The sequence below is a fragment of the Tricharina praecox genome (assembly GCF_024521635.1).
Source record: "Tricharina praecox strain CBS 144465 chromosome Unknown BZA05scaffold_10, whole genome shotgun sequence".
In the NCBI taxonomy this organism is placed as follows: Eukaryota; Fungi; Ascomycota; class Pezizomycetes; order Pezizales; family Pyronemataceae; genus Tricharina; species Tricharina praecox.
This window is the reverse complement of record NW_026250412.1, coordinates 703,035-714,775: the sequence shown is the minus strand read 5'-3', so window position 1 is coordinate 714,775 and position 11,741 is coordinate 703,035. Positions and strand designations below refer to the sequence as shown.

The 11,741-nt window shown below is 54.9% G+C and overlaps 5 protein-coding genes across 5 annotated transcripts; 2 read left to right on the top strand and 3 right to left on the bottom strand.

Annotated features, from left to right (window-relative positions):
- Positions 1-264: 264 nt before the first annotated feature.
- Positions 265-2,549, top strand: BZA05DRAFT_444498 (DNA topoisomerase; the record flags this gene model as incomplete). The annotated part of the gene is made up of 7 exons (XM_051486917.1): positions 265-351; positions 402-596; positions 648-1,234; positions 1,289-1,370; positions 1,427-1,563; positions 1,616-2,465; positions 2,523-2,549. 7 exons carry the CDS (start codon positions 265-267, stop codon positions 2,547-2,549), a joined length of 1,965 nt encoding a protein of 654 aa, XP_051340084.1.
- Positions 2,550-3,240: 691 nt separating this feature from the next.
- Positions 3,241-5,632, bottom strand: BZA05DRAFT_418273 (fork head domain-containing protein; the record flags this gene model as incomplete). The annotated part of the gene is made up of 4 exons (XM_051485506.1): positions 3,241-3,307; positions 3,368-4,314; positions 4,366-5,352; positions 5,519-5,632. The coding sequence occupies 4 exons, from the start codon at positions 5,630-5,632 to the stop codon at positions 3,241-3,243; spliced, it is 2,115 nt and encodes a 704-aa protein (XP_051340083.1).
- Positions 5,633-6,734: 1,102 nt separating this feature from the next.
- Positions 6,735-7,911, top strand: BZA05DRAFT_30893 (uncharacterized protein). The gene has a single exon (XM_051480334.1). The coding sequence runs from the start codon at positions 6,852-6,854 to the stop codon at positions 7,500-7,502; it is 651 nt and encodes a 216-aa protein (XP_051340082.1). The 5' UTR covers positions 6,735-6,851; the 3' UTR covers positions 7,503-7,911.
- Positions 7,912-10,373, bottom strand: BZA05DRAFT_30896 (uncharacterized protein). The gene is made up of 3 exons (XM_051480335.1): positions 10,162-10,373; positions 8,509-10,035; positions 7,912-8,438 (listed from the first exon to the last, which is right to left on the bottom strand). The coding sequence occupies exons 1-3, from the start codon at positions 10,267-10,269 to the stop codon at positions 8,322-8,324; spliced, it is 1,752 nt and encodes a 583-aa protein (XP_051340081.1). The 5' UTR covers positions 10,270-10,373; the 3' UTR covers positions 7,912-8,321.
- Positions 10,322-11,155, bottom strand: BZA05DRAFT_30891 (uncharacterized protein). Its single transcript, XM_051480333.1, has one exon. It carries the CDS (start codon positions 10,940-10,942, stop codon positions 10,478-10,480), a length of 465 nt encoding a protein of 154 aa, XP_051340080.1. The 5' UTR covers positions 10,943-11,155; the 3' UTR covers positions 10,322-10,477.
- Between the last annotated feature and the right edge of the window lie 586 nt (positions 11,156-11,741).

The following is an 11,741-nucleotide window of genomic DNA, read 5'->3' as shown; positions in this document are numbered from 1 at the left end:
CCAGACTGTCATAGAGTTTATGAAATGCACCTCTACGGCGTTCGAATCGCGCTCCGCCAGCCCGCAGCCCATCGTCCGCTGATATTGACTATCCTCCGAAGAGATATCAAAACCAAAGCAGCCCGCTCTCCCACCAAAGCAGTGCGCTCTCCCACCAAAGCAGTGCGCTCTCCCACCAAAGCAGCTCGTGCTCCCACCAAAGCAGCTCGTGCTCCCACCAAAGCACCTCGCTCTCCCACCACCAAAGCATTCCGTTCCTCCAGCATGCCCGGAAAGATCCTCTGTGTAGCCGAAAAGCCCTCGATCGCCAAAGCCGTGGCGGGGCACCTCAGCGGCGGCCAATTCACAGCTGTCCGTTACGACGCCCCCAACCCTCGTTGTTCATATACTGAATTCCCTAGAGACCCACCCAGAACAAGTATGTCAAGAACTACGAGTTCACATACACGTTCCCCGCGCCGTGGGGCCACTGCAATGTCGTCATGACCTCTGTGCTAGGACATACCGTCGAGTGGGACTTTACTAGCGACTATAGGAAGTGGCACTCCTGTCACCCCGGAGAGCTGTTTGATGCGCCGACTGAGCAGTTGATCAAAGTTGGTCCCCCTCTCCACCTTCTGTAGAGATACTGACGGCGCACATGACAGGAACGCAACGACGTCGCCGAAAACATCCGAACGTACGCGCGGGGGGCGCTGGCGCTGTTCATCTGGACCGACTGCGACCGGGAGGGGGAGTACATAGGTGCGGAGGTGCGGGACATCGCGCTGGGGGTGAACCCTCGCTTGCAGGTGAAGCGGGCGAAGTTCAGCAACATCGAGCGCAGCCACATTCTTGCTGCTGCGCAGCGGCCAATAAACCTCGACGAGAACCAGGCGGCGGCTGTGGCCGCAAGAACGGAGCTGGATCTAAGGATTGGCGCGGCGTTTACAAGATGGCAGACACTGCAGCTGCAGAGCATTCCTGGCCTCGAGGATAGGATCATTAGCTATGGCAGCTGTCAGTTCCCGACCCTTGGGTTTGTGGTGGATCGGTTTAGGAGGGTTAAGAATTTTGTCCCCGAGCCGTTTTGGTCCATCAAAGTTAATCATAGGAAGGATGAGGTTAATGTCAACTTCAATTGGGATCGCAATGTCCTCTATGATCGCATGATGACTGTCATTCTGTTTGAAAGGTGCCTGCAGGCAAAGACGGCGAAGGTCACGGATGTCAACACGAAGCCGACGAAGAAATGGTAGGTATGCCACTCTCTCAATTCAAGTTACGAAAGCTGATGATGGACGACTAGGAAACCATTACCATTGACCACAGTTGAGCTGCAAAAGCTGGGGAGTAGATTCCTAGGCTTGACATCCAAAGTAGTGATGGAGGTCAGTTTCCTCTCATCCCATGACCTCCCTTCCGTGTCTAACATGGTTCCATCCAGGTCGCAGAAAAACTGTACACTCAAGGCTTCATCAGCTATCCCCGTACAGAGACCGACCAGTTCGACCGCGGCATGGACCTACAAGCGCTGGTACAAAAGCAAACCGCCAGCAACGAATGGGGCCAATTCGCAACCCAGTATGCCCTCGCCCCCACTTTCGCTACCTACGTTATCTAACACAGCATGAAGACTCGTGAACGGCGGCTTCTCGCAACCGCGCACCGGCCCGCATAACGATCAAGCGCACCCTCCAATCCACCCCGTAGCGTTCGTAGCGCCGACGACGCTCTCAGCCACGGAGCGGCGGGTATACGAATTCATCACACGACGCTTCCTGGCGTGCTGCAGTCTGGACGCGATCGGCCAAAGCAGCAAAGTTTCCCTGCAGTGGGGCTCTGAATCCCTCTACGCGAGCGGACTCCAAGTCCTCGCGCGCAACTACCTCGACGTGTACCCGTACGACCGATGGGAGTCCTCACAGCAGCTCCCGGCCTTCACCATCGGCGAGACGTTCATCCCCACGGAGGCGAACATCACAGAGGGCAAGACCACCGCACCAGGCTTCCTCACCGAGCCCGAACTCATCGGCCTCATGGACGTCAACGGCATCGGCACAGACGCCACTATGGCTGACCACATCACCAAGATAAAAGACCGCGAATACGTCTTTACGCGTCCCAAAGGGCGCGCCGGCGCAGCCGGTGCAGCCCCACTAGCCGACGACGCGCCAGCTGGGCGCGGTCGCGGGCGGGGGCGCGGGCGTGGCCGTGGCGGCGCAGCCGCCACAGGCAGCAGCAGCGGCGGCGGAGGCACGGAGGAGTTCGTCCCGAGCAGCCTAGGTATCGCGCTGATCGAGGGGTACGACGAGATCGGCTTCGAGAACTCGCTGTCGAAGCCGTTCCTGCGCAAGGAGATGGAGGAGAAGATGAAAAAGATCTGTGAGGGCACCATGACTAAGCAGGCGGTTGTTCAGGAGTGTATCGAGCAGTACCGCGAGATTTTTACCCGTGCGGTTGGGCAGGCGGGGGTTTTGAAGAATGTAAGTTTTCCTGGGTTGCGATGGTGGGGGGGGAGGGCTAATGCGGCGGGGTGGTAGAAAACGAAACATTATATGGCCGCGTAAGCGTAAGCGGTGATGGGACTTGGGACTTGGGAGGGAGTGGAGGGGAACTACTAATCTATAGACTGTGAATAGACTGTAGAGTGGTGATGGCCAGGAGTTAAGGATCTGCTTGCTTTCTAGATTGGAAGCCGAGTGATAAGATAAACACTCAAGAATCTGTTCACTAGGTTGAAGGCCGAGCGATAAACACTTGAGGATCAACACACCCCGCCAAATCTATTTCGCTAGTGACTACCCTCCCCTCCTCAGTCCTCGCCCACAATACCCACAAGCAAGCACGTTATATCATACCCCCAACACGCTGAACACACTCAGCATCGTAGGTAAGTAGATTCAAAAAGGCCGCACCTACCCAGACAAAGCAACACAAAGCAACCAAATCAAAAAAGACAACCGTAAAAACACCTTTTCCAACCATCCAATCCGATCCCATCAAATCCAACCAAACCAAACCATGACTCCCTTTTTTGTTCCAAAAGCAAAAGAAAAAATAAAAGGAAAAGAAAAAAAAACGAAAAGAAAGAAGAAAAAACAAGCAAACTCCATTTCCTTTTTTTGATGCTCAGAAACCAAATCACCAATCACCAAGCACACGAGCTCGTCTCTAGAGTACCTACATGGTGGCTCAGCCATATACAAACCACAATTCGCACAAACGCACAAAGCAGCTCCATCAAAATCAACATGAACATCACACCCACCCGTCGTTCTCCGCAAACCGGCCATTGACGTGGTATTTTCCGATTTTCTCGAAACCTCTGTAGTGAGTCATATTAGCCTTCGTTCACGTTTCCCGAATTGTAGGGCGGGGAACGAACCTAGCCAAATCCACGCCGGGAAAGTCGCCAAGGCCATCATCGTCCTCCTCTTCCTTAGGATCCGGCAGCACCAGGTGGGGCGGCAGATGTCTCGGGCCGCCTAGATGGAATCCTCCGCTGCGATCCTTGAGCGGGCTGCCTAGCTCGCGGATGGTATTTCTCTTTGCGGGGTCATCGGGCTTCGACATGGCGGGCGGGGGGCTGGACGAGTGCAGGTCCTTGAGCGGCGTGTAGCCGTCGGGCTTTGCGGGGGTAGAGCCGAACTGGACGTATTTCCAGAACGGCGCGGGGCTGGAGGTGGGGAGGTAGCTGGACGGGAGCTGGCCGCGGCCGGTGGAGGGCGGGGCGAGGCGCGGGTGGTGCCGCTGCGGCGCGGGCGTGAGCGCCGAGAGCCCGGCGGTGTCGTCGTCGTTGCAGGCGTGGGGGCGGCGGGTCGGCGAGGTGGGGATGGAGTCGCCGCCGCCGCCGGTGGTGGAGTCACCCAGGCCCGAGAGCGCGCCCAGTCCGCTGATGCTGTGGCGTATCGGTGGCCCTGGCGTGTCGACTAGCGTCTTGTCGGGATTGCGGAGAGCGGGGAGGCGCGAGCCGCGGTCAGGTGTGTATGCTTCCAGAGGTTGCACCCTGTACGCGGGCATAGGTGGCGGGGTGATGGAGCGCGGAGGCGATTTACTCCCCTCGTGGCCCTGTGTCGGGGGATCATCCAGCGAACGCATCGGTCTCACGGGCTGCGGTTGCAGTGTCTTCTGGGCTCCTCCCCTGGGAGAAGACGGCGACCCTGATTGCGACGAAGCCTGCCGTCCGCCTTTGGAGGGTTTCCGCAGCTTCTTAATGTATTCATCACGGTGCTCTGGCAGAAGCTCCCATTTCATGCCTTTCCCTGGCTCGTCAGTGCGACGCGGAATTTTCCGGAAAGCCTTGTTCAGTGACAGATTGTGACGGATCGAATTCTGCGCACTTTAGCTCACTCAACTTTTCTGTGCGGTGGAGAAAAAACACACCTGCCAGCCCATATTGGAATGCCTGTAGAAGGAGTATTTATCCATAATGAACTGATATATCGACGACAATGTTAACTGTTCGGTCTCGCTGGAGAGGATAGCCTGCGCGATCATCAAGGCATAGCTATACGGCGGCTTAATCTCCTTCAAGGCATCCTGCGAGTAATCCATATCTTCGGTCATTTCCAGTAATACACCCCGTTGGTAGATGGGTGCTGTAGCACTTCCACCGATACCTCCAATCTGCGTATTCGACCGTGATCTCTTGCCGCCCGTCGTCGCAACCGCCGTTACTGGCGCGTCGCCATCTGCCAACGCCGAAGGGGTGGTCAAGCCGTTGATCGTCGCATCTGGGCCAAATTCCTTCTTAACCGGACCAAACTCGAGCGGGACCTCTTCGTCGATGATGTACTCGCGCAGGCGCGCACGGCGCATGATGGACGTGGCGATGACGGGGGTCTTATTCGGCAGGACAAACATCATCTGCACGCCGCCGATCTCAATGACACTCCCGCTGCGCAGCACGACGATACTATCCTTCTTGTACGAATCATCATCGATCTTGACGCCGTTGCGGCCAATCACATGGATGCGCCAGTCATGCACGCCATCGGTATTATCGCCGTCGTAGGAAATAATTGCATGATTCCTCGAGACGAGCTTACTCGGGCCGAGATCGATGTGCACCGTATCCTCCGGCTTGAGGGGGGGCGGGGTCGGCGAGCCGGCGGTGCCAGTTCCCGGCCGCGTGTCGGGCGGCCGTCCGATGCGGATGACGAGGTCTTTGACGTAGTAGGTCCAGTTGCAGCCGGCGACCTTAGCGTACGCGGTGATGCCGTGCGCATTCTCTTGGAAATTCGTCTCGTTGGCGAACTGCGTCGACACCACGGGTGGCTGGCCGCCGTCCGGCATCGCGAGCGATACGATCACCGCATTGACGCGGTCTTGCGGTGTGCATGTTTCGGTGGTCTTGACGGGTGGCACGACCTGCAGTTTCGCGGAATCAACGTTAGCTATAATCTGGCGCCGGCGTCATCGTCGCCCCCACGCCCTCCACGCGAAAGTTCTCCTCCACTCTCTTTTCATCTGTGCGCACGGCGCCCGGCGAGCTCGCACACACATACACACAGGCGGGGATGTAGACTTGGCATACCTTGCGACGTTTCGTCCTCGGACGGGACGGCGACGAGTCTGGCATTTCATCGTGCGGGTCGGAGGAGCTGACTCGGCGGGTGCGCGGGCGGCGTTGATTCGACGGCGGCGGCATGTCTGTGCGCTCGACTTTTTTTTTCCGTCGACGGTCGTTGCGTGCGTGCGTTCGTTGCGTTCGTTACGTTCGTGTGTGCGTGCGAGAGTGGTGGTGGGGGGAGAGAAGTCGGGGGTGCTATGCTATATTGTAGTTGTGTGTGTGAGAGAGTGATCGTGGTGGTGGTAGGCCTAGGTACAAATCAGAATTACACCTCGGTGCTGACTGGTTCTGGTTCTGGTTCTTGAACAATTCTCGTTCTCGTTCTCGAGCGAGAATGGAACGTTTAAGGCGAGCAAGCAGAGTTTCGATCTGGCCTGGAAAACAAACCCAAACTGTTTCGCGCAAAACTCAGTCCCCTTCCTTCCCGAAGGTGAAGGGAAGTATGTGCGTGGTAAGAATGGGCAGGATAGGTAGATGGAGTCGTGGAGTCGTTGAGCGGGCAGCGGCGGCGGAGGCGGCAATGACGACGGCGACAAGGCGGTGTTCGTTGTTGAGAGTCGAGAGTTGAGAGTCGAGAGTCGAGAGTATGGTAACTACTCTACGCGAGTCGGAGTGGGTTGATCTGATGATGACCGTTGGTTGGTTGGGTTGGTTAGTTGGTTGGGTTGGTTGGTTGGTTGGTTGGTTGGCGGGCACGTCAAGGCTCAAGCCCGGTAGGCCAGTTGCAGCACGTCCAATTGCTGTCACCTTTGCCACACTCCTCCAACGTCCCGTAAACTCAGAACTTTACCTGCTCTCACTCTCACATACACTTTTTCTTCTTCCTTTTCTTCATTCCAAGCCCAACATTTTTTTCTCAAAAAAGGTTTCGCCCCCTCCCCTCCCCTCACCCTTCATGGTTCCGATACCGTACCGTAATCGACTGTTCGTTCCATGGGAGGGCGGCCAGCCCGTCAGCCTGTCAGTCCGTCAGTCGATCATGTCCCGATCGCGAATAGGTGGATGGATAAACAGGATCTACCACGCTTGCATTAGTCGCCGGCGGCCGCCGCTTGGAGGGGGCATGACGCGGGTGCATGCGCGCTCACTCGTGCGGCTCTGCGCTCTGCGTGTGGGTAAGGGTGCGGGTGCAGCTAGCATCACTGGATCACATGTCTTCAATGCAAACTCAAGCTCTCATTCTCACTTCGCAATTGACGACTCCGGAGAGCCGTCGTGCGATATCGACTTACCCACCTAACGAAGCTACTGCAAGCACCAAGGTATCTGGGAAGCATGCACCTCTCTTCGCACATACATGCTCTACATGTGTATCTCTGCACTTCTAAGTTCCTCTCGTTCTGGCGCAGATTTGGAACAATCACTCGCGCACGGACTCGGTCACCTGGCAAGAAATCGGGCGGCCATCGATTACGCAGGTGTTCCACCGACTTACCGAGTGCTATTGAAGCTACCACGGCAGCGGAGTAAGATCGAGTGCCACAGAACGAACGACTTCACCACTTCACCACTTCACTGCAGGACCAACAAACGTCAGCGAACGTCAAGAAGATCAAGATCAATCAATCACAGAAACCCGCCCAAATATCATCCACTCATCTCATTCTCCGACTCCTCTCAGCTTCTCTCTGCTTCTCTGCATCTCTCCGCCACCCCCTTCTCCCCATTCCACATCCACATCCACATCCACAACCCATCTCCAGCCCGATCTCGCGGCCATCCATCCATCCATCCATCAACTATAAAAACACCAAAACGAAATCGAAAAAATCAACACAACACAACACAGCATAGCACAACAAAGCAATCGCACACGGATGCAACATGCAGCAAAAATGACAGGAAGAGAGATGTAGAGAGAGTGAGGGTGAGGGTTCCCAGAGCAGATAAAGATGAGTCAAGTAAGGTGAATGAACGCAGAGCTCCAAACCAAACCACTATGAAGTAAAATGCTATGCTATGCAACTGCAATGCAATGCGCAAAAAAAGAAAGAAAAAAAACGAAGAACAGAAAAAAAACTCTGACGGCGAAAAAGGGAGAGAACAAAAAGCGCTGCTGCTGGAAAACAAAAAACTGCAAGGTTTCCATTATAAACACACGGACACGGACAGAGACCGACAGACACACGGACACACGGACACACACCACACACCACACGCGGACAGACACCGCACCGCACCTCTCAAAACCCGGTTTAGAAAGAAAAAACAAAGAGTAAAGACAAAAACGAATCAACCAAACAACCCCATCACACCAAACAGAAAAGCCAGCCCAACGTTGTAGAAAGAGAGAAAAAATAAAAAAAGTCGCTAAAATTCGCCGAGCACAAAAATGGACTCAAGGAAAGCACGGAAACCAGGCAAAGAAATGACTACATGACAAGGAAACAGCAAGAGAGTGTGTAAGGGACCATCGAATGTATGGATGAATGCAAGGAATTTCGAGTGGTAGCCAAAAAAGGATGGTTAGAATAGTAGTAGTAACAAGCGACTGTCCGGAGTTTGCAGGCAGCCTGATGAGGATATGGTACGGAAGAGAGCTGTTGATCGACCGAATGAACTCCTAGAAAATGAGAATCAAGGGAAACGGAAAATGGACAAATAAAAAAAAGACACCGCGGTAAAAGGATATATGCCAGTGTAATCTGCAAGACAATCCCGCTCTATACAATGATGGAAAGAAAACCAAGTGCCTGGGGTGCAACTGGGGTGATGACGGTGTAGAACCCATCATAGCCACCGCCAGTAAGTTCTGTGGACGAAGCAATTACATGATGATGCAGCAACCGAATTTCTTCTTCTTTTCGTTGTCTTCGTCGACGGGTTGCATCTGTTTGATTACCGGTGGTGGTGCCGCAGATTCGTGTGCGGGGCGATTCTGGATCTATATACAGATCAAAGTATGTCAGCAAAGCACCCAGAAGCAAGGTGACGTAACTCGGCAAGATACTCACACTAGGAATTGTCCGATATCCACCCTCCGCAACACTAGGCTTATGTTCGTGCCGATTTGCTGGTTCGGAGGGCTCTGTCGGTGGCGAGCTCTTCAAAGGCCATTCTTCCTTGGGTGATTCGGGACGTTCGAGCTGCGCAGCAACCGGCTTCTCAGCCTCACCCGGGGCGGCACCCACCTGCAGGGGCCGCATTTCCCGATCGTAGACAGTAGCATACACGCCATCCCGTTCCCATTGTTCCTGCTGTAGCCGCTTGGCAAGGGTTGGAATGATCTGTTGGTCGGGCGGTAAACTTGGGTCTGGCTTGTAGCTCGCCAATGCCCAGGGTGGCTGTCCTTCCGGCTTCTTGTGTGAAGAACCCGGAGGAGGACCGTGAGATAGATATGACGCGGAAGTTCCTGGTCGGTGGTTAAGCTGGGGGTTCGATCGAGTGCGTTGCTTTCCTGCCATCGAGTTCGTACGAGAGGCGGTCTTACTCGCTCGCGTGGGCGAAGCGACGGCTCGTGATTTCAGATTGCTGGCTGGCGTTGGTGTCCCTTGTTCCACCGGTGTGTTTTCTCGGTCGTCCAGAAGCATGTTCGATCCAGCAGAGTACGAACGCTTTCGGAGCGTAGGCATAACCATCGTATGACCATCGTCCGAGCCATTAGGTGTCACAGCTGTGCGGGGCAGCGGTGTCGTCCGCTCAATGAACTGCTGCGGGATCGGGTGGGGCGACATCGATGCGAGCGGTATCCGAGAATACGAGGGATTGCGGCGGAAGCCTTTCCGTAGCTCGTGGATTTCCTGTGATTGTTCGGCGGCTAGCTCCTCCGGCGTCCTGATCTCATAGAAATCGGGACCGTGGATCTCGTCGTCGTCATCGGAACCGAGGTGGGAGGAAGCTCGATGTTGCTGGAGGTCCTTGTCGTCGGTTCCCGGCAGGGTGCTGGTTGCCTGTGAGGGTGATCCACCATTCCGCTGCAGCTCTTCGATCTCGATCATCTCAAGCTTGTCCTTGTGGATCCACCGTGACTGCCCGATATCGAAAAGGTAGTCGTCAGCCTCGTTTCCCTCGATCTGAGCCAGTTTGTCCCTGTGAATCCATTTTGACGCTTCCGATCCTCCACCATTGCCCACCCGATCGGACTGTTTCAGAGCATGGCTGTTGGTATAATCTTCCTCCGATACCAACGTGGGGCCCGAAAAGTCGTCGTTGACGCCGCTACCCACCGACATCCTGCCACCGTACAAGTCAAAGACGGAATCTCCGTCGTGGTTGGACGACACTACCGAGTCGTGTTTTGCAGAAAGTAAAGGTGCTCGTGGAGCAGCCAGGTAGTCGCTGTAATGCCTGCCGTCGTCTCCAGCCTGCCCTGCAGTGCGATCGTCGTAGTCGCTGCTCGGAGAATTACTGTACCCATTGATGTGCGAGCCGTTGAAGTCACCCTTCGTGGCTGACCCAGCGTGGGGTTTTTCGGTGGTGTAGTTTCGGTGGTTGAAGAGGTTATGGCTGTGTGGTCCTTGAAAGACATCGCCATCATCGCCCTATGGGGACAAACGAACACGAGTGTCAGTCAGTCCATTCATCATTAAAAGAATAAAAACATAAAAAAACGTTTCGAAACGCGTCTTTCCGAAGAAACAGAGCGGGTTCGATGGGTTTCTACTTACACCATCTATCGGCACACTGAATTCCCAATCGCCCCTTTCGCTGTTTTTCTTGCCATGCGACGACGCAGGAGGCGTAAAGGTAGAAGGCAAAGTCGATACAGCCGTCATTCTGGACGTCTCGACAAGCTCAAGTCTGTGGTGTGAGCGAGAACTTTTCTGTCGAGACGAAGAAAGACGAGAACGGATCGTATTGGGGAGGGTAGTGTGCAGCTTCCTCTAACTCATGGGAGTTGACGGTGGGGGGGAAGAAGAGGTGATGTTTTTTTCTTTCTTTTCGTGCAGTGGGTTCAAAAGATAGGGTGGTTGGGTTTTGAGGCTATGGGGGGCGGAAGTTTGAAGTGGTGGAAGGTTGGCCACACAAGTCGACACGGACGACGACGAAGAGGGCGGAACCGAGAAAACGGGGGGGGGGCAAATGCAGTTGCAGCAAGTGTGGGCAGGTGGCTAGGGTTGCTTTGGCAAAGAGCGGAGGGTCGAAGCGAAACGAAACCACTGAATCAGAATGGGAGAGAGATGGCAGCCAATAGTCCAATAGTATTAATGTGATGCAGAAGAGAAAGACCAATGGGTAAGTATCGAGGCGGCCGAGAATGGCGCTCTCGAATGCGTCTGCTCGAAGGTTAGCAGAGAAGAATTTAAAAAGTAGGGAGCTCGGGGGAGGTGGTGTGTGAAGGAGAGAGGAAGGGAGTTCCAGGAGGTTTCTGTTTGCGGGTTGGCATAGCGGCACTCTAGCAGCAGCTGGTACTCTCCGCAAACATCCTGGTCTCATCTCTGTGGGCATCTCAGGAACCTCAATCGAGCAATGGCAACCTCAGTGGTAGGGTACCGGCGGAAGGCAGAGAAGAGTGGGTATGCATAGAAGGAATCCCACAGAGAAGTTTCACGGTCACATGAGCTGCAGATGACGGTGGCAAACATGCAAGGCTGAAAGGCTGGAAGGCGGGGGGGCACAGAAAAGCGACTCCGAGATGCCAATTGTTGATGCGCAAGGAGAAGCACCAACAAGAATGTGTTTCCACCACAGCTCGAACCCCATGGTCTTGCTAAGCGACGACCCCCCCCCCCGCGCTAGCTACTAGTACAAATCCGCTTGGATCAGTCATCGCCGGCCACGAGGGCTCAACGTCACGTGGCGAGTGCGACTCTGGTGGTCAATGGGAAACTGCGGTAAGATTCGTCAAGAGATATTTACGGCTTCATCGATCTGGCCGCTGGGTGCTTCTGTGGGTGTATGTAGGAGTCTTCTCCGTGGGGCATTTCGCGTGACGCATTCGGCGTGGGACTTTCATTGCCAATTACCTTGGTAGCTGGAGTCATTGCCCCTGACGAAATGACCTCGTGCGGTCGACTCGACAGCAAGCGCCCCTTGCCCTTTCGCCGAGAAGTCGACTACGGTGCTATTAGCAGAACGCTCTACCTTCTCGCGGAAGCCGGGCTACCTATCATTCCACCGAGGCTTGTCCGTCGCCAATCGTGCTCCACGCTTGGAACAAACGGGATACTTGCGCCGAAAGACCGGATAGCTGTCAACCTCTAAATCCCCCTCCTCCAACGAGGGCCAGTCATCGAGTAGTGAGTGA

Bases quoted from the DNA above. Each gene is read 5' to 3' on its own strand.
- BZA05DRAFT_30893 (XM_051480334.1), top strand. From the start codon at position 6,852: ATGCTCTACATGTGTATCTCTGCACTTCTAAGTTCCTCTCGTTCTGGC.
- BZA05DRAFT_30896 (XM_051480335.1), bottom strand. From the start codon at position 10,269: ATGACGGCTGTATCGACTTTGCCTTCTACCTTTACGCCTCCTGCGTCG. The intron at 10,036-10,161 runs GTAAGTAGAAAC...TTGTCCCCATAG, and splicing joins TCAGTGTGCCGATAGATGGT to GGCGATGATGGCGATGTCTT. The intron at 8,439-8,508 runs GTGAGTATCTTG...ATCTGTATATAG, and splicing joins GATATCGGACAATTCCTAGT to ATCCAGAATCGCCCCGCACA.
- BZA05DRAFT_30891 (XM_051480333.1), bottom strand. From the start codon at position 10,942: ATGCCCACAGAGATGAGACCAGGATGTTTGCGGAGAGTACCAGCTGCT.